At 46.3% G+C, this 23,938-nt stretch overlaps 1 protein-coding gene across 1 annotated transcript in view; it reads right to left on the minus strand.

Annotated features, from left to right (window-relative positions):
• The window catches only part of DRAM1 (DNA damage regulated autophagy modulator 1), a gene marked incomplete at both ends in the record, with an annotated part of 50,846 nt that extends 28,041 nt beyond the window's left edge, over positions 1-22,805 (minus strand). Inside the window, 2 exons of the mRNA XM_080705309.1 lie at positions 3,320-3,387; positions 22,675-22,805. Coding sequence (XP_080561435.1) covers positions 3,320-3,387; positions 22,675-22,805 — 199 coding nt within the window. The remainder of the gene's footprint in view (positions 1-3,319; positions 3,388-22,674) is intronic.
• Between the last annotated feature and the right edge of the window lie 1,133 nt (positions 22,806-23,938).

Genomic DNA, 23,938 nt, shown 5'->3' on the forward strand with positions numbered 1-23,938 from the left:
ATTTCCCTGATCATTAGTGAGACTTAGAAAATTTCAGTGTTTTTACTAGTTTATGATTTTTAAAATTCTTCTTGGATTTGTCAATTCGCCTGTGTGTGTGTATGTGGTTGGGGTTAGTGGAGATGGAAACCAGGGGCATTCTACCTCCGCGCTATACCATCAGCCTTATTTATGTATTTATTTGTTTATTTATTTATTGTGGTGCTGGGGATTGAAAACAGGGGCATTGTATCTCCAAGCTACACTCCCAGTCCAATTTTATTCTTTATAATGAAACAGGGTCTCACTAAGTTGCAGTGGCTGGCCAAAAACCCATATCCTCCTGTCTCAGCCTCCCAAGTACTGATATTACAAGCATGTGCCACCGCACCTGGCTTATTTTTTATTTTGAAATAGAGTTTCAGCCGGGCATGGTGGCGCACGCTTGTCATCCCAGCATTTGGGAGGCTGAGACTGGAGGATCGCGGTTCACAGACCGCCTCAGCTACTTAGTGAGGCCCTCTGCAACTCAGTGAGACCCTGTCTCAAAATAAAGAATAAAAAATAGGGCAGGGGGTATAGCTCGGAGGTTGAATGCCCCTGGGTTCCATCCCCAGACCCGCAAAAAAGAAAGAAAGAAAGAAAGAAAGAAAGAAAGAAAGAAAGAAAGAAAGAAAGAAAGAGAAGGAAGGAAAGAAAGAAAAGAAAAAAAGAAACAGGGTATCACTAAGATTCAGAGGGCTTCACTAAGTAGCTGAGGCTGGCCACAAAGCTGAGATCCTCCTGTCTCAGCCTCCCAAGTACTGGGATTACAAGCCTGGCACCTGTTATTATTTAGAAGCTTTAATTTTTTTACCTACTCTAACCTGTTAATTCTTTCTTATTGCGATTCTGATTTTTATGTAAGCTCAGATAGGTTTTTCCTTTTCTTTTTTCTTTTTTTTTTTTTTTGTGGTACTGGGGGTGGAACCTAGAGGCTTTCTACCTCCGGGCTATACTCCCAGACCTTTTTTATATTTTATTTGGAAACAGGGTCTAACTAAGTTGCTGAGAGCCTCACTAAGTAGCTGAGGCTGGCTTCAAACCGTGATCCTCCAGATTACAAGTGTGCGCCACCACGCCCGGCCAGATAGGTTTTTTCTAACTCAAGGTATGTGTGAGAAAGTGTGTGTGTGTGTGTTTGTGTGTGTGTTGCTGGGAATTGAGCCCAAGGGCATTCTACCTTCATGATATACCCCCATTTATCTCTTATTTAGAAACAGGTGTCTAAGTTGCTGTGGGTGGCCTGGAACCTGCAATTCTCCTGTCTCCACCTCCCAAGTTCTGGGATTACAGGTGTGCACCAAACCATGCCAGATCTATCTCAAGATTCATAAAACATTATTTTGAGCTGGGCATGATGGCGCATGCTTGCAATCCCAGTATTTGGGAGGCTGAGACAGGAGGATCACACAGGTTCGAAGCCAGCCTCAGCTACTTAGTGAGGCTCTCAGCAACTTAATGAGACCCTGTTTCCAAATAAAATATAAAATAGGTGTGGGAGTGTAGCCCAGAGGTAGAAAGCCCCTGGGCTCCATCCTCATTACCACACACAAAAAAACATTATTGTGTAATCTAATTCTCTTATAAATTTGCGTTTCATATTTGTGTGTGTGTGCGTGCGTGCGTGCGTGCGTGTGTGTGTGTGTGTGTGTTACTGGGGATGGAACCCAGGGGCATTCTACTTCTGAGCTAAACTGCCAACTCTATTTTTTTATATTATTTATTTAACAGGATCTCAGTGCATTGGAAAGGGCCTTAGCTGAGGCTGCCCGTGAACCTTAATCCTCCTGTCTCAGCCTCCCAAATCCTGGGATTATAAGCATGTGCCACCATGCCTAGCTTCACTTTTCATATTTTTTAATGCAACTGGCCTTGTGTATGGTGTGAAGAATGGACTAAAGATGTGTTTTCTAAGTATTACTCAGTTAACTAAATACCATTACATGTTTTGGAGAGTAATTTAGCAATAAAAAGCATAATTTCCAATACAGCAGGGCCTGGTCTCTTTTGTTTGCTGTCATGACAACAGAGTATACGCACAAAGTCTATCTCAAATTAGGTGCTTAGAAAGTGAATGCTGGAGCCAGGCATGGTGGCACACACCTGTAATTCCAGTACTTGGGAAGCCTAGACAGGAAGATTGCAGGTTCAGGGCTAGCCTCAGAGACTTAGTGAGACCCTGAGCATCATAGAAACCCACTCTAGACTGAGCTACACCTCCAGTCCTGATTACTTATTTACAACACATATTCTTGAGGCCCATTCTTCAAGGTTCTGACTGAGTAGATCTGTCGTACGGCTCAGGAACATGCGCTCTAACCAGCACCCAAGATGAAGTCCAGGTAAATTGCATTCAACACAATTTGAGAAATAGCACTGTATGCACTGGCTCACACAAGCCATTGGCTCAGTTTTTAAAAAACCACATTGTAGCCGGGCGTGGTGGCGCACGCTTGTAATCCCAGCGCTTGGGAGGCTGAGACAGGAAGATTGCGCAGGTTTGAAGCCAGCCTCAGCTGGCTTAAGAGACCCTGTTTCCAAATAAAATATAAAATAGGTCTGGGAGTGTAGCCTGGAGGTAGAAAAGCCCCTGGGTTCCACCCAGGGTACCACACACAAAAAAATTAAAAATAAAAATAAAACCCATATTGATTTAAAATCTACTTCCAAAGTTTGGGATTTAAAATCACCCACAGCAAATTTTGTGTTAAATTGTCAAATAAACTGGGCATGGTGACACACACTTGTAATCCTAGTACTTGGGAGGCTGAGACAGGAAGATTGCAGGTTCGAAGCCAGCCCCAGCAATTTATCAAGGCCTCCCAACATACCGAGATTCTTAAGAAAGAAAGAAAGAAAGAAAGAAAGAAAGAAAGAAAGAAAGAAAGAAGAAAGAAAGAAAGAAAAGAAGGAAGAAAGAGGAAGGGTGGGCTGGAGATGTAGCTCATAAGAGGTAGAATATCCCTGGGTTCAATCCCTAGTACCATTAAAAAAAAAAAAATGCCAAGTAGGGTGTATTCATTTCGAGTCACCCCCCATGCCATTTTGGCATGGGGCTGTATTTCTATTTTCTGTATTTCTATCTTTCTAATAAACTTCTTTAAATCTTCAAAGAAAATGCCAAGTAAAGTGGAGAATAGTTCTATAATGAGACCATATTAATTTGGGATATGTACATACTTTAGTTTCTCAAAATATTGCAAAGGTTGAACTTAAAAAAACATAACTTGCAAAAAACATATTTTACTTCACTTTATATTGTGAATTTTTCATTTATTTATAATAACTGTATACTTACCAAGAAATGCAGAGAAGTTTATCATGAATCCAAAAATACCACTCTCTGGAGGTGTTGTTCCTGTATCGCTGGGAAAGAAATGTCTGAATGATTAAAAAGGAATTCTGTTGGGGCCTCTGGGAATGTAACTGGCAAGTTTCACATTGCTTTTCTTCTAGATATTCAGCAACATTAGATTCTGAAGGCATGGCTTGGTTCTGTTCTAAGGTGTTTTCATTTTGCCTCACAAAAACCTAAGATTTATTTTTTTACCATGAGATATTGCATTTAAAAATTTCCATGGCAGCCGAGTGTGGTGGCGCACACTTGTAATCCCAGCATTCGGGAGGCTGAGACCAGAGGATCGCGGTTCATGGACAGCCTCAGCTACTTAGTGAGGCCCTCTGCAACCCAGTGAGACCCGGTTTCAAAATAAAAGAATAAAAATTAGGGCAGAGGGTGTAGGTCGGAGGTCAAATGCCCCTGGGTTCCATCCCCAAACCCACACCAAAAAAATTAAAAAATAAATAAATAAATAAATAAAACAAAATTTTCATAGTAAAAAAGTTAAGAAATGTTCAAAGTAAATGGTGTTACTGTTTCTCAAATGATTAAAAACTAATAAGCTTGTAATCCCCAGGCTTGGGGGGGCAGAGACAGGAGGATCACGCAAGTTCGAAGCCACCCTTGCTGGTTTAAGAGACCCTGTTTCTACATAAAAATATAAAATAGGTCTGGGAGTGTAGCCTGGAGGTAGAAGGGTTCCATCCCCAGTACCACCAAAAAAATAAATTAAAAATAAAATAAAGTAAATAAATAAATAAAATCGGCTAGGGATGCTGTTCAGAGGTAGAATGCCTGAGTTCAATCCCCAATATCACAAAAAACTACTACTGAGATATTAAATACACATAGACACAATCCCTCTATCTTTTAATTATCGTATTTATGCACAAAATTCTACCCTGCTAAAAATATGACAAAAAGCTGAACACTATTTATCAATCTCTTCTAATGCTACTGAAAGAATGAGGTACTAAATGTATCTTAATTGTGGTAAATTATTTTTATTTTTATTACTTTGTCTATTTATTTTCAGTACTGGAGATTAAACCCAGAGGCATTCTGCCTCCGAGCTAAACCTCCAGCCCTCTTTTTTATTCTTTATTTTGAAATAGGGTCTCACTAAGTTGCAGAGGGCCTCACTGAGTAGCTGAGGCTGTCCACAAATTGCGATCCTTCTGTCTTTCAAATTCTAAGATTATGAGTGTGCGCCACCACGCCTGGCTTTATGAAAACTTTTCATTAAAATAACTTACCACAGAGCCAGGCGTAACGATTCATGCTTGTAATCCCAGTACTTATGAGGCTAAAACAGAGGATCTCAGTTTGTGGTGAGCCTCAGCTACTTACTGAGGTCTTTTGCAACTCAGTGAGACCCTATTTCAAAATAAAGAATAAAAGAAAAAAAAAAAGGGGGGTGTAGCTCAGAGGTAGAATGCCCCTGGGTTCCATCCCAGTACCACAAAAAAAAAAAAAAGTTTCCCTAAAACATTTTTAGGTATAGCCTATCAATTAATGAGATGATTTGGAAAATAGCATTTGACATTGTTCTGTTTTCTATTTGTTACTGCCAAGTTTAAAAGTTTTACATTTTCAGGCTGCTCGCGAGCAACTTTTCCAGTTTAAACTCATGGTAAACTGGGCGTGGTGGCACACATCTGTAATCCCACCACTTGGGAGGCTGAGAAAAGAGGATTGTAGGTTCGAGGACAGCCTCAGCAAGCATAAGACTGTCAGCAACAGTTTTATTTCAAAATAAAAACTAAAAAGGACTGGGGGTGTAGGTTAGCAGTAGAATGCTTCTGGGAGGCTGGGTGTGGTGGCACAGGCTTGTAATCCCAGTATTTGGGAGGCCGAGACAGGAGGAGTGACAGTTTATGGTTACCCTCAGCTACTTAGTGAGGCCCTCCACAACTTAGTGAGACTTTGTTTCAAAATAAAAAATAAAAAAATAGTGCTGGAGGTGCAGCTCAGAGGTAGAATACCCCTGTGTTCTATCTGCAGTACCACACACACACAAAAAAAATGCCTCTGGGTTCAATTCCTTGTACACACACACACACACACACACACTCACTCACTCACTCACTCACAGCCAAAGAGCTCCCAACATGAAACAACTTGTACTTGTTTTGAGTGTTTCCACATATAAAAATTGCTCTCAAATGTATATGTTGAAAAACGGTTCACACTGAAAAGACGCACTTCAAAGTGTGCGAAGAATTCCATAAGAAGCCCGTGTTTGCAGAGCACTTATTCAAAGAGGAACCTAAAGAGGTTACTAACCTCCTCTTTACAACAAGTGTACTTTTATTCACAATTATTTCAGTCTCAGAATCACCTGTACCTGTAAGAACTTGAAGGGCTTAAAACTCAACGTTCCATCTTTCCCATTTTTTCACCTAGCATGTGGGATGCTCTGCCCAGCAGATTGCTGAGTGGGCAGCCAGGAAGAGACAGGGACCAGTAACAGGAAAAAGGCAGAGCCGGCCCGGGACCCAGGGTGATGCTTCTGCAAGACGCCTGCCTCTGAGCAGGAAATCACGCCTTCCTCTCTTGGCCTGGAGTACAAAAGAGCAGCCACCAGGTGAGTGGTCCTAGAGGGCCTGCTGTATGCATGTTATCTCAGAGAGTCACATGCCAGGGACAGGAGCAAAGGCCGAAATGCACTGGGGAAAAGACTGTGCTTTTTGTGAAGAAAGAGAAGCAAGTGGGAGAATGTGGAGATATTCCAAAAGATAGGTGTGGGGGTGAAGGAGCGTCAACAGGAAAACAAAGGACAGACTCGGGGACTCTCTCGATGGCAAATGGGGGCATGTCAGCAGCCCAGTGTACCGTCCACATGCCAACCAGTGGGCTTGGCAGCACACACCTGCCAGTCATCTCAATGCTTCGGAGGCTGAGAAAAGAGGATCTCAGGCTCCGGACCAGTCTCAGCATCTTAGTGAGACCCTGTTTCCAAATAAAAAAATAAAATAGAGCTGGGGGTGTCACTAGAAGGTACAGTGTCCCTAAAGACAATCTGCTAGCCACACACACACACACACACACACACACACACACAACCATGTTATCTAAAAACTCGGGATTAGGTCGGGCATGGTGGCTCATGCTTGTAATCCCCGTGCTTGGGAGGCAGAGACAGGACCGTGCTGGTTAGAAGCCAGCCTCGCTGGCTTAAGAGTCCTGTTTCCAAAATAAAAAATATATAAAAATAGGTCTGGGAGTGTAGCCCGGAGGTAGAAGGGCTTCCAGGAACCCCAGAACCACCAAAAATAAAAATAAATAAATAAATAAATCTCAGAATTACAGGTGGTATTTTATTCTTTTTTATTTGTACATTTCAAAGCATACAGGTATGGCTGGGGATGCTTAATATAAGTGAGGCCCTGGGTTCAATTCCCAGCACCATAAATAAACAAACTCATACAGGTCGGACAAAAAACACTTTACAAACATATACTCCATGTGAGTTTCTCAAATGAACCTCAGTACTGGAAAAAATCAAACTACTATATACCACTTAGTATTAATTATGTATCAAACACTTATGTGCTCACTGTATAAACATCTTTCCATTTTATCCTCATAACCTTAAGAAGGCTCTTATAGCAATCCCATGCTACCAAGGAGGAAACTGAGTCTTAGAGAGGTTACAAAAGTCGTTCAAGGTCCTAGAGCTACGTAGAGGAATTATATCTCAATCCAAATGTCTACTCCTGATTCCCAGCTCTACTCCCAGCCTTCTTTCCCTCCAACAGCAGTCAAGGAGAAACCCGCAAGGAGACTGGTGGTATCGAGCAAACTCTGCCATGCTGGGAAGAGTTTAACACCAGCCAGGCATGATGGCGCACGCTTATCATCCCAGTACTTGGGAGGCTGAGACAGGAGGATCGCGGTTCGCAGCCAGTCTCAGCTACTTAGTGAGGCCCTCTGCAACTTAGTGAGACCCTGTTTCAAAATAAAGAATAAAAAATAGGGCTGGGGGTATAGCTCAAAGGTAAAATGCCCCTGGGTTCCATCCCCAGTACTGAAAAAAAAAAAGGGCTCCCGATTTGTCTGCATCTGCCAAATCTACCAAAATGTAGGTCACTGACATGAAGTTAGAATTAGAGCCACAGTCAGGTGCAGTGACACATACCTATAATCTCAATACTTGTGAGGCTGAGACAGGAGGATCACAGGTTCAAGTCCAGCCTGGGAAACTTAGATTCTCAGCAACTTAGCGAGGCCCTGTTTCTAAATAAAAAGGGTGCAGAGTGTAGCTCAAAGGTAGAACTACCCTGGGTTCTAATCCCATGTTCTCCCCCCAAAATGGAGACTATGAAGTATGGGAGACTTTCAAGCAGAGGATCCAGTATATGCCACGGCCCCATCTCTTTTTTATTTTTATTTTTGGCACTTTGGGATTTATTTCAGGGGCATTCTACCGCTGAGTTACATCTCTATCCTGTTTTATTTTGAGACAGGGTCTCACTATATTGCCCAGGCTGGCCTCGAAAGTACAATTCTCATGCCTCAGCCTCCAGAGTAGTAGCTGGAGTTTCCAGCATGTATAACCACACCCAGACACTTCTAAGAACATTTTTTTTTTCTTTTTGGTGGTACTGGGGGTAGAACCCAGAGGCTTTCTACCTCCGGGCTATACTCCAGACCTATTTTATATTTTATTTGGAAACAGGGTCTCACTAAGTTGCTGAGAGCCTCTCTAAGTAGCTGAGGCTGGCTTAGAACCAGTGCGATCCTCCTGTCTCAGCCTCCCAAGCGCGGGGATTACAAGCATGCGCCACCACGCCCGGCTCTAAGGACATTTTAAAATAGCACTGGTTAGAAAGAAAGAAAGAAAGAAAAGAAAGAAAGAAAGAAAGAAAGAAAGAAAGAAAGAAAGAAAGAAAGAAAGAAAAGAAAAGAAAGAGAGAGAAAGCAAGCAAGCTGAGCGTGGTGGTGCACACTTGTAATCCCAGTACTCGGGAGGCTAAGACAGGAGGATCGCGGGTTCATGGCCAGCCTCAGCTACTTAGTGAGGCCCTCAGTAACTTAGTGAGACCCTGTTTTAAAATAAAGGATAAAAAAGAAAATAGGGCTGGGAATGTAGCTTGGAGGCAAAATGCCTCTGGGTTCAGTCTCCAGCATCACAAAATAAAGTATACTGGAGGATGTGTGTAGATTACATGCAAATATTGCGCCATTTTATATTAGGAACATGAGCCTCCACAGGTTTAGATGTCTCCACAGGGGCCCTGGAACCAAGGTTCTACTTGGTTGCATAGTTGTACCTGGGTGCCTGACTCAAGAGGCGTTAGAGCAGCAGGAGGCCAAGCCAGTTCCTTCACAGCCTGGATATAAGTAGCCTCTACCCAGCAACCCCCTCACTCCTCGGCATCACGTGGTCACAGCCCTGCGGTGGTCCTGCTCCCTCCCACTCACCACCTCGCCTCTGCCTGTTTCAGGAGGTGTGTCTGGAAATCATAACAGGGGTGAGGAGAGCAATTATTCATTTGCCTGTACTCTAAAAACTGTGTACACAGTTGTCAGGCTAGTTTGTTCCTGAGAAATCAATTTATGTCATAAGTCCTGTTATTTACATTTTGACAGGTTAAGCCAAGTGTGGAAAATTCCAAGCACTTTGTGGAACATCTTTCTCCAAACTAACTTACGGTGTTAAGCAATGCGTGACCACTTACCTTTCCAAGGGGAGAAAACAGGAGAATCACAAAAAAAATGTGCCCGATAATATGAAACTTTTCCAAGCTTGGACAAGTGTGTGTGTGTGTGTGTGTGTGTGTGTGTGTGTGTGTGTGTGTGTGTGTGGTACTGGGGTTCCTGGAAGCCCTTCTACCTCCGGGCTACACTCCCAGACCTATTTTATATTTTTATTTGGAAACAGGGTCTCCTAAGCCAGCACGGCTGGCTTCGAACCTGCGCGATCCTCCTGTCTCTGACTCCCAAGCACAGGGATTACAAGCAATTACAAGCAGGGATTACAATAATAATATAAAAATAGGTCTGGGAGTGTAGCCCGGAGGTAGAAGGGCTTCCAGGAACCCCAGTACCACCAAAAAAAAAAAAAAAAGTCATTATGAACATGTGATTCAGTTCCCCCAAAGCTTGGACATATGCTTTACTGGGGGGAAGTTAGATGCTGGTGAGACGCAGCATTATCTGTTTCTCTGAATGAAGTTTATTAGATTGTCCTAAAAGCTGGGCATGATGGTGCACGCTTGTAATCCCAGTGCTTGAGAGGCTGAGACAGGAGGATTGCAGGTTCATAGCCAGCCACAGCTACTTAGTGAGGCCCTCTACAACTTAGTGAGACCCTGTTTCAAAATAAAGAATAAAAAACAGGGGGGAAAATAAGCCTGGGAGTATAGCCCAGAGGTAGAAAAGCCCCTTGGTTCCACCCACAGTACCACACACACACACACACACACACACACACACACACATACACACACACACAAAAAAAGATTGCCCTCGTGGGAGGATGGTAAAGCCTTCACCAAAGAGGGCACATACCATGTGAGCCCTGACTTTGTTAACCAAGTAACACATCTTGACTTGCAGCGGAGATAATGGGTGGGCCTATACCTGCATCAGGTCAGGGGCAGATAAAAAGACTAGGTCAAGCAGGATGGGAGAGACTGACATCATAACAAAGGCTTGCACCAGAAATAATGGAAGGGCCTACTCCTGCCTCACGTCAGGGGCAGATAGAAAGACTATTGGTTAAGAAAAATGGGAGAGAGTCAATCCTTATAAAAACTCTTCTATGTTCAAAAACGTCAGTGTCTTGTCTTCAAGGCACTCCACTGCGTTACTTTCCTCTCTGACATAGTGCTTTATAGTTCTGTCCCTTCTATCGACCTTTGTCATAATAAAATTTGCTTAATCTCACAGCAGTTAAAAAAAAAAGATTGTCCTAAAATCCTAGGCCCATTGCCTAGAAGACTGAGCAGGAATCAGAACTAATTTTTTTGGAGGGAGTGGGAATTATTAGGGATTGAACCCAGGGGTGTTCAATCAGTAAGTTTCTGAGGTTGGCCTCAAACTTGCAATCTTCCTATCTCAGCCTCCCAGGTACTAGAATCACCCCACCTGGCAGAATTTAAAACATTTAATGCATCAGTAAAAGATCCTTAATCCCGTTGTTTTCAGAATATTTAAATATATTATTTAATGTAAAATATATTTAATGTATTTAATAAATATAATTAATGTGTAGCTCAGAGGTCAAATGCCTCTGGGTTCCATCCCCAGACCCGCAATAAATATATATATAATTTTTTTTTTTTTTGATGGTACTGGGGTTTCTGGAAACCCTTCTACCTTCGGGCCACACTCCCAGACACCTATTTTCTATATTTTTATTTGGAAACAGGGTCTCTTAAGCCAGCGAGGCTGGCGTCAAACCTGAGCGATCCTCCTGTCTCTGCCTCCCAAGTGCGAGGATTACAAGCGTGCGCCACCATGCCTGGCATAAATATATTATTTAAAAGGAAGCCAGGCCTGGCGTGGTGGCGCACGCTTGTAATCCCAGCATTCAGGAGGCAGAGACTGAAGGATCCCAGTTTGCAGACAGTGTCAGCTACTTAATGAGGCCCTTTGCAACTCAGTGAGACCCTGTTTCAAAATAAAGAATAAAAAATAGGGCTGGGGATGTAACTCAGAGGTAGAATGCCCCTGGGTTCCATCCCCAGGAACCATAAAAAAATAAAAGAATAAAAAATAGGGCTGGGGTTGTAGCTCAGAGGTAGAATGCCTTTGGGTTCCATCACCAGTACCGCAAAAAAAAAAAAAAAAATAGTTGCAGGTGGACATGGTGTAATCGCAGCGCTTGGGAGGCTGAGAGAGGAGAAATCACAGGTTCAAAGCCAGTCTTAGTAACTTTGTGAGGCTTTCAGCAACTTAGTGAGACCCTGTTTCAAAATAAAAAATAAAATAGGTCTGGGGTTGTAGCCCAGAGGTAGAAGGCCCCTGGGCTCCATCCCCAGTGCCCCCTCAAAAAAAAAAAAAAAAAAAAAAAAGGATATTGTATAAAGATTTCAGAGAGGCAAGCTGGCCCAGGGAGACAGTTAGGAAACTATTTCAGGAGTTTGTCAAAAGACAAAAGTGGCTTAGACCAGTGCATTAATAAAGAAGGAGGGGGAAAATGGTCAGATTTAGGAAATTTTGGAATTTTTGTTTGTTTGTTTGTTTGGGAACACTCTAAAAACCATTTCTCCTTGGACTACAGAGGTTAATGTTACCAAAAGAAAAAAATTGGAGATGAACATTTCTTCAGCACTTATTCTCTGCCAGGCACATCGTAGTTAATCTTCACAACATCACAAAGTACTTAGTAAACTGTTAGCAAAGTAGCTTGCCAAGGTCACACGGACGCGGGGTGGAAGCCGGGCTGAGCATCTATAACCGATCTCAATGGACACAACCTAGAGCCGCTTCTCTATTGCATTATATTACATTTCTGCAACCATATTATCATTCCCATGTGAATGTGTATGATTTTTTTTCCCTCTGTGTATAGTGATAGGGATTGAACCTAGGGAAATTCTATCTGAGCTATATCTCCAACCTATTTTTTTTGGGGGGGGGTGCGGTACTGAGGATGGAACCCAGGTACATTCTACCTCTGAGCTACACCCCCAGCCCTATTTTTTTATTCTTTATTTTAATATTTTTTGTGGTATTATTGTCTACCTCTGGGCTATACTCCCAGATCTATTTTATACTTTATTTGGAAACAGAGTCACTAAGTTGCTGAGAGCCTCACTCGGTAGCTGAGGCTGGCTTCGAGCCTGTGCGATCCTCCTGTCTCTGCCTCCCAAGTGCTGGGATCACAAGCGTGCACCACCACACCCGGCTTATTTTATTTTTTATTTGGAAACGGTCTTACTAAGACGCTGAGAGCCTTGCTAAGTTGTTGAGGCTGGCTTTCCAACCTGTGATCCTCCTGTCTCAGCCTCCCAAGTACTGAGATTACAAGCATGTGCCACCATGCCTGGCTGAGTTTATAGTATTGGTGTCTACAACCAGGTTCCTAGCAGCTGTTACTTCTGGCCATTATTGAAGTGCTATTGGAGTCGAGTGTGGTGGTGCACACCTGTAACCCCAGTACTTAGGACGCTAAGTCAAGAGGATTGTAGGTTCGAGCTCAGCCTCAGCAACTTAATGAGAGCCTGTTTCAAAACTAAAAGGGCAGCCTGGCCTGGTGGCGCACACTTGTTATCCCAGCATTTGGGAGTCTGAGACAGGAGGATCGCGGTTCACAGACAGCCTCAGCTACTTAGTGAGGCCCTTTGTAACTTAGTGAGCCTGTTTCAAAATAAAGAATAAAAAATAGGGCTGGGGGTGTAGCTCAGAGGTAGAATTCCCCTAGGTTCCATCCTCAGTCCTGAAAAGAAAAAAATGAAACTCATATTCTCTTTCAAAACCCAAATGTGAAATAAAGGACTTTATATCATCCAACTCTGCGACTGCATTGGAAACATGCTCATCCTTCCTTTAAAAAGCAAGCCATCTTCCAGGTCATACATTGTAATCACAGTATTTGGGAGCTGAGACAGGAGGATCACAAGTGTAAGGCCAGCCTCAGCAACTAAGCAAGATCCTGTTTCAAATTCAAAACTTGAAAAGGGCCAGGCATGGTGGCACCTGACTGTAATCCCATTACTCGGGAGGCTAAGGCAGAGGATCATGGTTTCGAGGACAGGCTCAGCAACCTAGCAAGACTCTAATCAACCTAGTAAGAATCTATTTCAAAAAACAAAAAAAAACCCAAGTGTGGTAGCACACACTTGTAATCCCAGCATTCGGGAGGCTGACACAGGAGGATTGAAGTTTAGAGACAGTCTCAGCTATTACTTAGTGAGGCCCTTTGCAACTCAGCGAGACCCTGTTTCAAAATAAAGAATAAAAAAAAAAAAAATAGTGCCGGGGGTTTCGCTGAGAGGTAGCATGCCCCTGGATTTTGTCCCCAGTACTGAAAAAAAAAAAAAATGGAATAGAGGGTGTAGCTTAGAGTTCGAATGTCCTTGGGTTCAATCCCTAGTACCGCAAAGAAAATATGATTAGCACATTAGCACATTTGTATTAATTAAACTGTGATTTTCAACTAAATGCAAGTTAACACATAGTTACTTCCTTAATTTTTAGTTTAATTTTTGAAGTTAAACACCTAATCTAACCTCTTTTCCTTTATCTACTATGTAACTTTGGTTCCCCTCTTTAAGTGGCTTAATCCTAGGTGACCCAGCTTCCTGCCATCAGTTATTAAGCAGAGACTGTGGTCAAGAGAAAAAAACAATGTCTATGGTCACAGGATACAATCTGTCTAGCAAAACTATCTGCAATAAAAAGTGAGACATGTGCTAATAAAAAGGAAGGCTAGATCCCAGTATTTGGGAGGCTGAGACAGGAGAATGGCAAGTTTGAGGACAGCCTCAGCAAGTAGTGAGACTCAGCAACCTAGTGAGACTCTGTTACAAAATAAAAATAAAATCAGGCTGAGGGTGTACTTTGGAGGTAGAATGTCCCTGGGTTCAATTCCCAGTACCATAAAATATATGTAAATATAAAATATATGTAAGTATATGTAAATATAAATCGAGCTTTATATGTGTAAATAAAAGCTTATGTATATATACAATTGTATATACATTATATACATATACACATACACACACATATATATAGCAAGGCTAGGATACAGAGTTGGCAAAACTTTAAGAGTAAATGTATACAGAACATCAAAGGAAGTGGGCGTGGTGGTGCCCACTTGTAATCCCAGCATTCGGGAGGCTGAGACAGAAGGATCGAGGTTCACAGACAGCCTCAGCTACTTAATGAGTCCCTGTGCAACTCAGTGAAACCCTGTTTCAAAATAAAGAATAAAAAATAGGGCTGCGGGTGTAGCTCGGAGGTAGAATGCCCCTGGGTTCCATTCCTGGTACCGCAAAAAAAAAAAAAAGCCAGCCAGCCAGCCATGGTGGCACACCCTTGTAATCCCAGAATTTGGGAGGCTGAGAGAAGATAATTGTGCAAATTCGAAGCCAGCCTCAGCTACTTAGTGAGGCTTTCAGCAATTTAATGAGATCTTGCTTCCAAATAAAATAAATAGGTCTGGGAATATAATCCAGAGGTAGAAAGCCCCATACCACAATAAATAAATAAATAAATAAATAAATAATAAAATCAGGCTGGGGCTGTAGCTTGGGGGTAGAATACCCCTGGGTTCAATCCCCAGTACCACAAATATATATATATATATATATATATATATATATATATATATATATATATATATATATATCAAGGCTAGGATCCAGAATTGGAAAAACTTTAAGTGTAAAGGTGTATAGAACATTAAAGGAAAAGACATGAAAACAAACCAAAAAAAAAAAAAAGGGTTACAGAACATTGCGATGTAAGACATACAAGCCAAAGATGATAGGAAAGATATGAATGTGGTCTACCAGCCGGAGTTGGTACACGGAGTTGGTACACGAATACGAGATAGCCTCAGGCATTCGAGATAACCTGGATTTGGTGACCAGAGGAAATATAATAAACCCTAACAAGTTCAGCATGATTGTCCTTGAGAATGCGGGCGTGGCCTTGTAAAATCTAATCTTCTGAGGGGTTTGTGTGTGTGTCCTTGGTTTTGATATCTTTTCATTAAGTTCCTGATACATACAGAAACACCACTTTTTGCTATTCCACTCTGCTAAATTCCATGGGTGTTTGAATCCCATGTTCTTCATTTTCTGATAAGGAATCCCTCCATTTGACTGAAAAATGAATTCATACAAAAAAAGAGATTCCAGGAAAAGTCTTATAATCACACTGTCTTGCTGATCTGCTCCACCGTCCATCACACACAGATGAGCCCCTTATTTTTTTCTGAACTAGGGATTGAATCCAGGGGCATTCTACCTCTAAAGTAATCCACCCCCAGCCCTTTTCCTTTGAAATTTGGAAACAGGGTCTTGATCTATTTGGATTTAAGATCTTACATACAGAAAGAAAAAAAGGGATTATCTGTTTAACTCCAACGAGATGACTGAAAAGATAAGTTGCTGAGGCTGGCCTTGAACTTGAGATCCGCCTGTCTTAGCCTCCCAAGTAATTGGATTACAACCATACTCCACCACACCTAGTGATAAACTACTTTTGTTAGTCTGTTTATTTTTTTATTTTTAGTGCTGGGTTGAATCCAAAGCCCATTACATGCTAACCATATATTTTACCACTGAGCAACACCCACATCCCTTAGCAGTCTCTTTTTGAAAGCTAATACAAATTTAGTTTTCTCCTCTTTTTCTTAATGGTAGAATGTTTTCTTCTGCATCTTTCTTTTTTTCCATGTAGCAATGCATCTTGGAGATTTTCCATATCAGTATATTGATGTAAAGAGAATATGTTATATAGCAGGAGATTTTACTTGAGATACTGTATTCTTTGAATAATCTATATGTATTTAGCCATTTCTCTTTTACAGACATGTATCCAGTTTCCAAGTTGTCATTAAAGGCCATGATAGGAACCAACCATCATGCCCTGACTTAGAATAAATACAAAGTGTGCAAGAAATATTCATTCAACACATACCGAACACTTCATGATCTTGTGAGGGAAGACAGATAAAAAAAATATATAAGACCCGGGCATGGTGACGCATGCTTGTAATCCCAGCACTTGGGAGGCTGAGACAGGATCACACAGGTTCGAGGCCAGCCTCAGCTACTTAGTGAGGCTCTCAGCAACTTAGTGAGACCCTGTTTCCAAATAAAATATAAAATAGTTCTGGGAGTATAGCTTGGAGGTAGAAGTGCCCCTGGATTCCACCCCCAGTACCACAAATATATATATTAAGTAAAACCATATAATTTATTAGCAGGTAATAGGAGGTATGAATAATAAGACTGGATGTGGGGGATCAGGATGGCAGGGTGAAATTTTAAATAGAATGATCAGAGCCTGGTGTGGTGGCGCACACTTATAATCCCAGTACTTGGGAGGCTGAGACAGGAGGCTCACAGGTTTGAAGCCAGCCTCAGCAACCTAGACCTTGTTTCCAAATAAAAAAAATTAAATTGGGCTGGGGGTATAGCTTAGAGGTACAATGCCTCTGGGTTAAAAAAAAAAAAAAGGGATCCAGACAGGTCTCAGTAAGATGCTAATACGTGAACAAAGATTGACACAAGGAAAAATCCTGGTACTATTTGGACTGAGAACTTTGTGACTGAGTGGGTGGCCTGCGCAAAGGCCACCAGAAGGGCCTCAAGTCTTCAAGACACAGGAAGGAGGCTGCGGCCAGCACAGCTGGGAGGAAGTGCCGGGAGTAGGAGAGAGGAGATCAGAGATAAGGACATTGATTCCTCCAGTCTGGTTCTTATCTATGTCTTTTTTTTTTCTTTCTTTGTTACTAGGAATTAAAGGGGGAGGGCATTCTATCTGTGACCTACACCTTCAACCCTATTTTATTTTTTATTTTGAAATAGGGTCTCATTAAGTTACAGAGGGCCTCACTAAATCACTGAGGCTAGCTTCAAACCTGCAATCCTGTCTGCCTCCCTCCAGAGTACTGGGATTACAAGAATGCACCACCATACCTGGCTCATCTGTAGCCCTTTTAAATTTTTATTTTGGCCCTGGGTCTCAGTAAATTGTAAAGGCTGGCCTCTAACTTGCCACCCTCATGCCTCAGCCTCCTGAATAGCTGGGGTTGCTGGTATACACTACCAGGCCTGGAAGGCTTCTTTGCTTGTTAAATTTTAAACTCCTTCCTGGGAGTGTCTGTATTTTCAGCATCTCAGAAATGGTTCACCTTTTAGCTTATTTTTTATTTTATTTTATTTTATTTTTGGTGGTACTGGGGTTCCTGGAAACCTTTCTACCTCCGGGCTACACTCCCAGACCTATTTTATATTTTTTTTATTTGGAAACAGGGTGTTCTAAGCCAGCGCGTGCGGCTGGCTTCGAACCTGCGCGATCCTCCTGTCTCTGCCTCCCAAGCACGGGGATTACAAGCATGCACCACCACGCCCGGCTCTCCCTCCCTCCCTTTCTTTCTTTTTCTTTTTTGTAGGTCTGGGGATGGAACCCAGGGCATTCGACCTCCAAGCTACATCCCCTGCCCTATTTTCCTATTTTTTTATTCTTTATTTTGAAACTAGGTCTCACTGAGTTGCTGAGGCTGTCCACGAACCGCGATCCTCTGGTCTCAGCCTCCCGAATGCTGGGATTACAAGCCTGCGCCACCACGCCTGGCTTACTTCTCCATTTCTGATTGTCAAAATGAGCAAGTTCGACCCTGGGCAGGTGGGCAGGCACTGGCGGGGCGCCCCTAGGCGACCCCCCTCTCCACCCCAAAGGACCCTGTAAAAAAGGAAAAGAAAAAGAAAAAAGGAAAATATCGGAGAGGGGTCAAGGAGGTGGCAGATGCCAGGATACTGGAGATGCAGACAAAACTTATCCAAATGAACTAGAATTATTGGAAAAATTCCCCGCTAAGGAGGACTGCTTCTTCTCTACATTGTTAAGAATCTTGGACATCACCTGTAAGGAGAGAAACTTTAGAGGAGACCAAGGAGAAAGGCGGTGCTGAAAGTGGTCTCCATGTTGGCGATGGAGAATTGTATTCAGGAGAAGCAGAAATCAGAGCCTACCAACCTTATTTATTTATTTATTTATTTATTGGAGAAATTACACCAAAGGTTGAATGCTACCGTCGCGCATGCTTAGGAAGATTGGACAACATTCAGAGTGAAAAGAGAGCTTGGGAAAGATTTGAAATGGTGGAAGCAGTGGCAATGGCAGTGGCCAGTACTCAGGGGAGGCAGAGATCTGATGCATTACACCTGGAACCTTTGAAGTAATGACCCCAGAGGCAGAATGCTACCACCACCACGCACCCTCGAGAACATGGGACAAACAGTTGGGCGAAGAGGGTGCTCGGATTAGAGCCTACCGAGAGGTGAGGCCGGCAACGGACACAGCAAAGCTGGGATCAGAGCCTGCCGTGAGGCAAGGCCGGTGCTGGGGCCTCCGAGACTGGGATCGGAGCCTGCAGAGGGGTTAGCCCAGTGCTGCAGCCAACAGCCGGCATCGGAGTCTTCCGTGAGGCAAGGCCGTTATTGAGGCCTCCGAGGCTGGGATCAGAGCCTGCCGAGGGGTTAGGCCGGTGCTGGGGCCAGCGAGGCCGGGATCAAAGTCTGCCACGAGGCAAGGCTGGTGCTGGAGCCTCCGAGGCTGGGATCAGAGCCTGCTGAGGGGTTAGGCCGGTGCCGGGGCCACTGGCCGGCATCGAAGCCTTCTGTGAGGCAAGGCCCCTATTGAGGCCTCTGAGGCTGGGATCGGAGCCTGCTGAGGGGTTAGGCCGGTGCTGGGGCCAGCGAGGCCGGAATCGGAGCCTGCCATGAGACAAGGCCGGTGCTGGGGCCTCCGAGGCCAGGATCAGAGCCTGCCATGAGGCAAGGCCGGTGCTGGGGCCTCCAAGGCCGGGATCAGAGACTGCCGAGGGGTTAGGCCGGTGCCGGGGCCAATGAGGCCAGGATCAGAGCCTACCATGAGGCAAAGCCGGTGCTGGGGCCTCCGAGGCCGAGATCGGAGCCTGCCGAGGGGTCAGGCCGGTGCCAGGGCCAGCATGGCCGGGATCGGAGCCTGCCATGAGGCAAGGACGGTGCTGTGGCCTCTGAGGCCAGGATCGGAGCCTGCCGAGGGGTTAGGCCGGTGCTGGGGCCAACGGCCGGCATCGGAGCCTTCCGTGAGGCAAGGCCGTTATTGAGGCCTCCAAGGCTGGGATCGGAGCCTGCCGAGGGGTTAGGCCAGTGTTGGGGCCAGCGAGGCTGGGATCGGAGCCTGCCACGAGGCAAGGCAGATGCTGGGGCCTCCGAGGCCGGAATCAGAGCCTGCTGAGGGGTTAGGCCGGTGCCGGGGCCACTGGCCAGCATCGGAGCCTTCCGTGAGGCAAAGCCGCTATTGAGGCCTCTGAGGCCAGGATTGGAGCCTGCCGAAGGGTTAGGCCGGTGCTGGAGCCAGCGAGGCCGGGATCGGAGCCTGCCGAGGGGTTAGGCCGGTGCCGGGGCCAGCGAGGCTGGGATCGGAGCCTGCCGTGAGGCAAGGCCGATGCTGGGGCCTCTGAGGCTGGGATCGGAGCCTTCTGTGAGGCAAGGCCATTACTGAGGCCTCCGAGGCCGGGATCGGAGCCTGTCGAGGGGTTAGGCCGGTTACTGAAGCCAGTGAGGCTGGGATTGGAGCCTAATGCGAGGCAAGGCCGGTGCTGGAGCCTCCAAGGCCAGGATCGGAGCCTGCTGAGGGATTAGGCCGATGCCGGGACCATCGGCTAACATCGGAGCCTGCCGTGAGGCAAGGCCAGTGCTGGGGCTTCCGAGGCTGGGATCAGAGCCAGCTGAGGAGTTAGGCCAGTGTCGGGGCCAGCGAGGCCAGAACCGGGGCCTCCCATCAGGCAAGGCTGCTGCTTGAGCCAGCAAGGTCTGATCAGTCCACTGGGTAGCCAGGCCACAATTGGGGCCGTCAAGAGTGGGATCGGTATTTGCAACATGGCATGTACAGAGAAATATCGCAGAAAATTAAAACCAGATGCTTCCCCTAATCAGCAATAACTAGGAGGAAACGGGCAACAGGAAGTGGTCGAGCTATAGAAAGGGCCTTATAGTGAAGCAATTAAGGTGACCAATCAGAGGGTATGGAATAGGGGAGGATGGAGCCTCTTTAAAAAGCAGGAGGTACATAAACATATGTATCTAAGTTAATCACCAAACAAGCATGGGATCGAGGGAGGGGGAGGGAATGGGATGGGGACTGGATGAGGGCTAAGTGGATGATGTGTGCTTGTATATCCTCTCAAGTCTTATATTCCAATGTGATGTATGATTAGAATGCACCAATAAAAATAAATTTAAAAAAAATGAGCAAGTTCACCGTGGGTGATGTTAATCACACCTACAATACACATCTCTGCAAACACTCAAACCTTGACGGCCAGCGTGTATCCCTTCTTATCTGCCCCTGACCTTCAGATTCAGCAAAACAGCTATTGTTTTCTCAGTCAAAAAGATTACAGAAGAACAGCGCTTCATTTTTTCACAAATCAAAGAGGATCTATCCTGTTTCACAAAGGAAAGAAGGGAGATGGTGGCATTTGAAATGTGTTGGAATACCCAGCCCAGATTTCTTCCAGGCCACAGGACCAGCTGGGAGTCTCCTCCAGGTATAGAAAACTCCGTATTGCCAGAGCAAAGCTACCTCCACCACTAGAGATTCGCTGCTGCACACTCTGCTGCCTATTGCTAACTTCCTTGCATCTTTAGGACTCTCGTCCCCTCTTGCCTCCCTCTCCCCTTCCTGCCCACAAAAAATACAGAACATTGCTCACCAGACGAATAGGAGAGGCCCACAGTCTCTATCTCAAAGTGGTAATAAACCTTGGATATCACCAACCTTACTGTTCCTTCACTAACCAATGAGGATCCAGAGGGATCACTCCACTTAGACAGGATGGATCCTTCTAAAGCATAAGAAGAGATGCCTGCTAGGCCAGGCATGATGGCGCATGCTAATAATCTCAGTAGTTGGGAGGCTGAGATAAGAGGATTGCAGGTTCATGGCCAGCCTCGGCTCCTTAGTGAAGCCCTCTGCAACTTAGTGAAACCTTGTTTTAAAATAAAGAATAAAAATAGGGTTGGGGGTTAGGTTGGAGGTAGAATGTCCTTGGCTTCAATTTCCAGTTCCGGGGAGAGAGAGAGAAGAAGAAGAAGAAGAAGAAGAAGAAGAAGAAGAAGAAGAAGAAGAAGAAGAAGAAGAAGAAGAAGAAGAAGAAGAGGAGGAGGAGGAGGAGGAGGAGGAGGAGGAGGAGGAGGAGGAGGAGGAGGAGGAGGAGGAGGAGGAGGAGGAGGAGGAGGAGGAGGAGAGAAGAGTGGAGAGGGGAGAGAGGAGAGGGGAAGAGGGGAGAGGGGAGAGGGGAAGAGGGGAAAAGGGGAGAGGGGAGAGGAGAGAGAGGAGAGAGGAGAGAGGAGAGAGGAGAGAGAAGAGGGGAGAGGGAGGGGGAGAGGGGAGAGGGGAGAGAGATGCCCGCTGCCAGTGGGGCTACCAGTGCTTGGGAGGCTGAGAAAAGAGGATCATAGGTTGGAGGATAGCCTCAGCAATTTACTGAAAACCTGTTTCAATATAAAACATAACAAGGGAGCCAGGCTTGGTGGCGTGCACTTGTAATTCCAGCATTTGGGAGGCTGAGACAGGAGGATCACGGTTTGAGGACAGCCTCAGCTACTTAGGCCCTTCGAAAGTCAAGTGAGACCCTGTTTCAAAATAAAAAATAAAATATAGGGCTGGGGTTGTAGCTCCAAGGTAGAATGCCCCTAGGTTCCATCCCCAGTACCACTAAAAAAAAAAAAAAAAAGTTGGGGGTGGGTGTAGCCCGGAGGTAAAATGTCCCTGGTTCAATCCCCAATACAAAATAAAAAGAAAGAGAGAAGGAGGGAGGAAGAAAAAGAAGAAAAGCCAGCTACCATGAGCAACGCACAGAGCTGGAAGCCAGATGAAATGGACCAGGACATAAGAAAGGTCCCTTGACTGGTTAAGTGACCCTCGGGAAAGGTGGAAGCCAAGAATGAACTGGTAAAATATCAACTGGCAGCTGACAACTTGAGGGCTCTGACTTGGGTGCCCCGGTGACCAGAGGTGTCTTGGGCAGCTCCCGCCAGGGGGCCTTAAGCAGGACTCCCTGGATCTGCGGGCAGAATCCAGTGGCTTTGAGCACGGGACAGACCTGAGTGTGAACTCTGCTACTCCCATCACTAGCGCTGACTGACACCAACATCACACTGATATTTCATCGTTTGCTTAAGTCTCCATCTTACTGCATGGAAGGAGAATGAGCCCAGACAGCCCCTAAGAGATGCTGGGGAGCAGAAGTGAAAAGTGTGCGCTGCCTGGCGCACATCTGGATCTGCACGGTAGAATAAAGAGGAATCTCTCACGGACCTACCCTTGTTTTAGTCTTATCGAAAAGTGTCTTCCCAGGATTCTGTCCCATACCCAGTCCGAAGGTGCTCAGAAGGCCCTGACCCCTCCTGAGGGCTCTGGGTTCAGTGCTCAGGGTAAAGGCGGAGCTGGTCCCGCCGCACCCCCGACAGCTCTCCGGGCCCTGGGGCTGTCAGAGGGACGTCCTCGCAGGGTCACGGCTGCCCATCTCCCGTCCGGCAGGGTCGGGGCTGGACGCCTTCCCTCCCCATCGGAGGCTCCCCGGGGTCCCTCCCTGGCCCCGGGCTCCCCGGCGCCCCCCTGCCCCTCACCTGATGTAGGGGAGGAAAGGGTTGACGTGCCCGGAGAGCACGGCGACCACGTAGGAGATGATGAAGGCGGCGGACGACCAGGTCACCAGGAGGAAGGGGACGAAGGCCATGCCCCGCAGGAAGCAGAGCATCGCGCCGCCGGGCCCGCGGGGCGCGGGCTGCTCCGGGCTGCCTGGAGGCGGCGGCGGGGACGGCCGGGCGCGGCGGGAGCGGGGGAGCACGCGGAGCTGGCGGGCGGCGAGGCTGCGGGCCGGGGCGGGTGGGTGGGGCGCGGCGGCCCCGGCTTGTTGCGAAACCTGTGAAGTCACAAAGCCGAGGCCCGAGGCCGCGGAGGCGCGCGGCGACCTCCCGCCCCGCCGCTTCCTTTCGCTTTTGGTTTGGATCCTGGACGGGGCGCGCGGGGAGGTCCCCCCACCTCTCCGCCGGCGCCCGGCTCCGCGGGCCCCTCCTCCCCGCGGGGCGGCCCGGCCCCGGGGCGCGCCCCCCCGCGAGGTCCCGCGGACACCGCGTCTCCCCGGCCAGGGTGGCCCCGGCGTGGGGATGCCCGCGCCCTCCGCGCGCTCGGGGATGCTGGGAGGGGCCGCGCAGAGGTGCCCGGCGACGGGATCCACCCAGGCCACGCGGCACGGATGTGACCCCCACCTGGGTGCTGTGCACCTGAAAACCGAGGCCGCGGAGGAGCAGGGGGCAGGGACGGGACCCTGCTCTCCGCCCCTCGACAGCCAGAGCGATGTGAGCTCTCTCCTCTCCTCCTCCTGCGGATCTGATCTGGGTCGGTCCAGATTTGGAGCCGCAATCTGAGATGAGTAAAGTGTCTTGATACACTTTTTGCTATTAGCACAGTGGTTTTTGAGATATCAGTTAAGAGTTCTGAGCCGGGCTGGTGGCGCACCCTTGTAATCCCAGCATTTGGGAGGCTGAGACCGGAGGATCGCGGTTTGTGGACAGCCTCAGCTACTTCGTGAGGCCCTCTGCAACTCTGTGAGGCCCCGCTTCAAAATAAAAAAGTGGGCAGGGGGTGTAACTCAGAGGTCAAATGTCCCTGGGTTTCATCTCCAGACCCGAAAAGAAAAGAAAAAAAAAATTCGGAGACCCGCGTGTAGGTCCTGGGTGACCCAACGTGCATTCATTTGAGCCGCATAAACACTCTAGGGTTCCGTGTCGCAGCTAGGGAATTATCTACAAAGGTTAAATAACACCATCAAGACCAGGAGACTGATCCGTCATTCCTGAGAACAGGGTTGAGCTTGCTGGCGCTTGCCTG

The sequence above is a fragment of the Muscardinus avellanarius genome (genome assembly GCF_963383645.1).
Source record: "Muscardinus avellanarius genome assembly, chromosome: 11".
NCBI classification, from domain to species: domain Eukaryota; kingdom Metazoa; phylum Chordata; class Mammalia; order Rodentia; family Gliridae; genus Muscardinus; species Muscardinus avellanarius.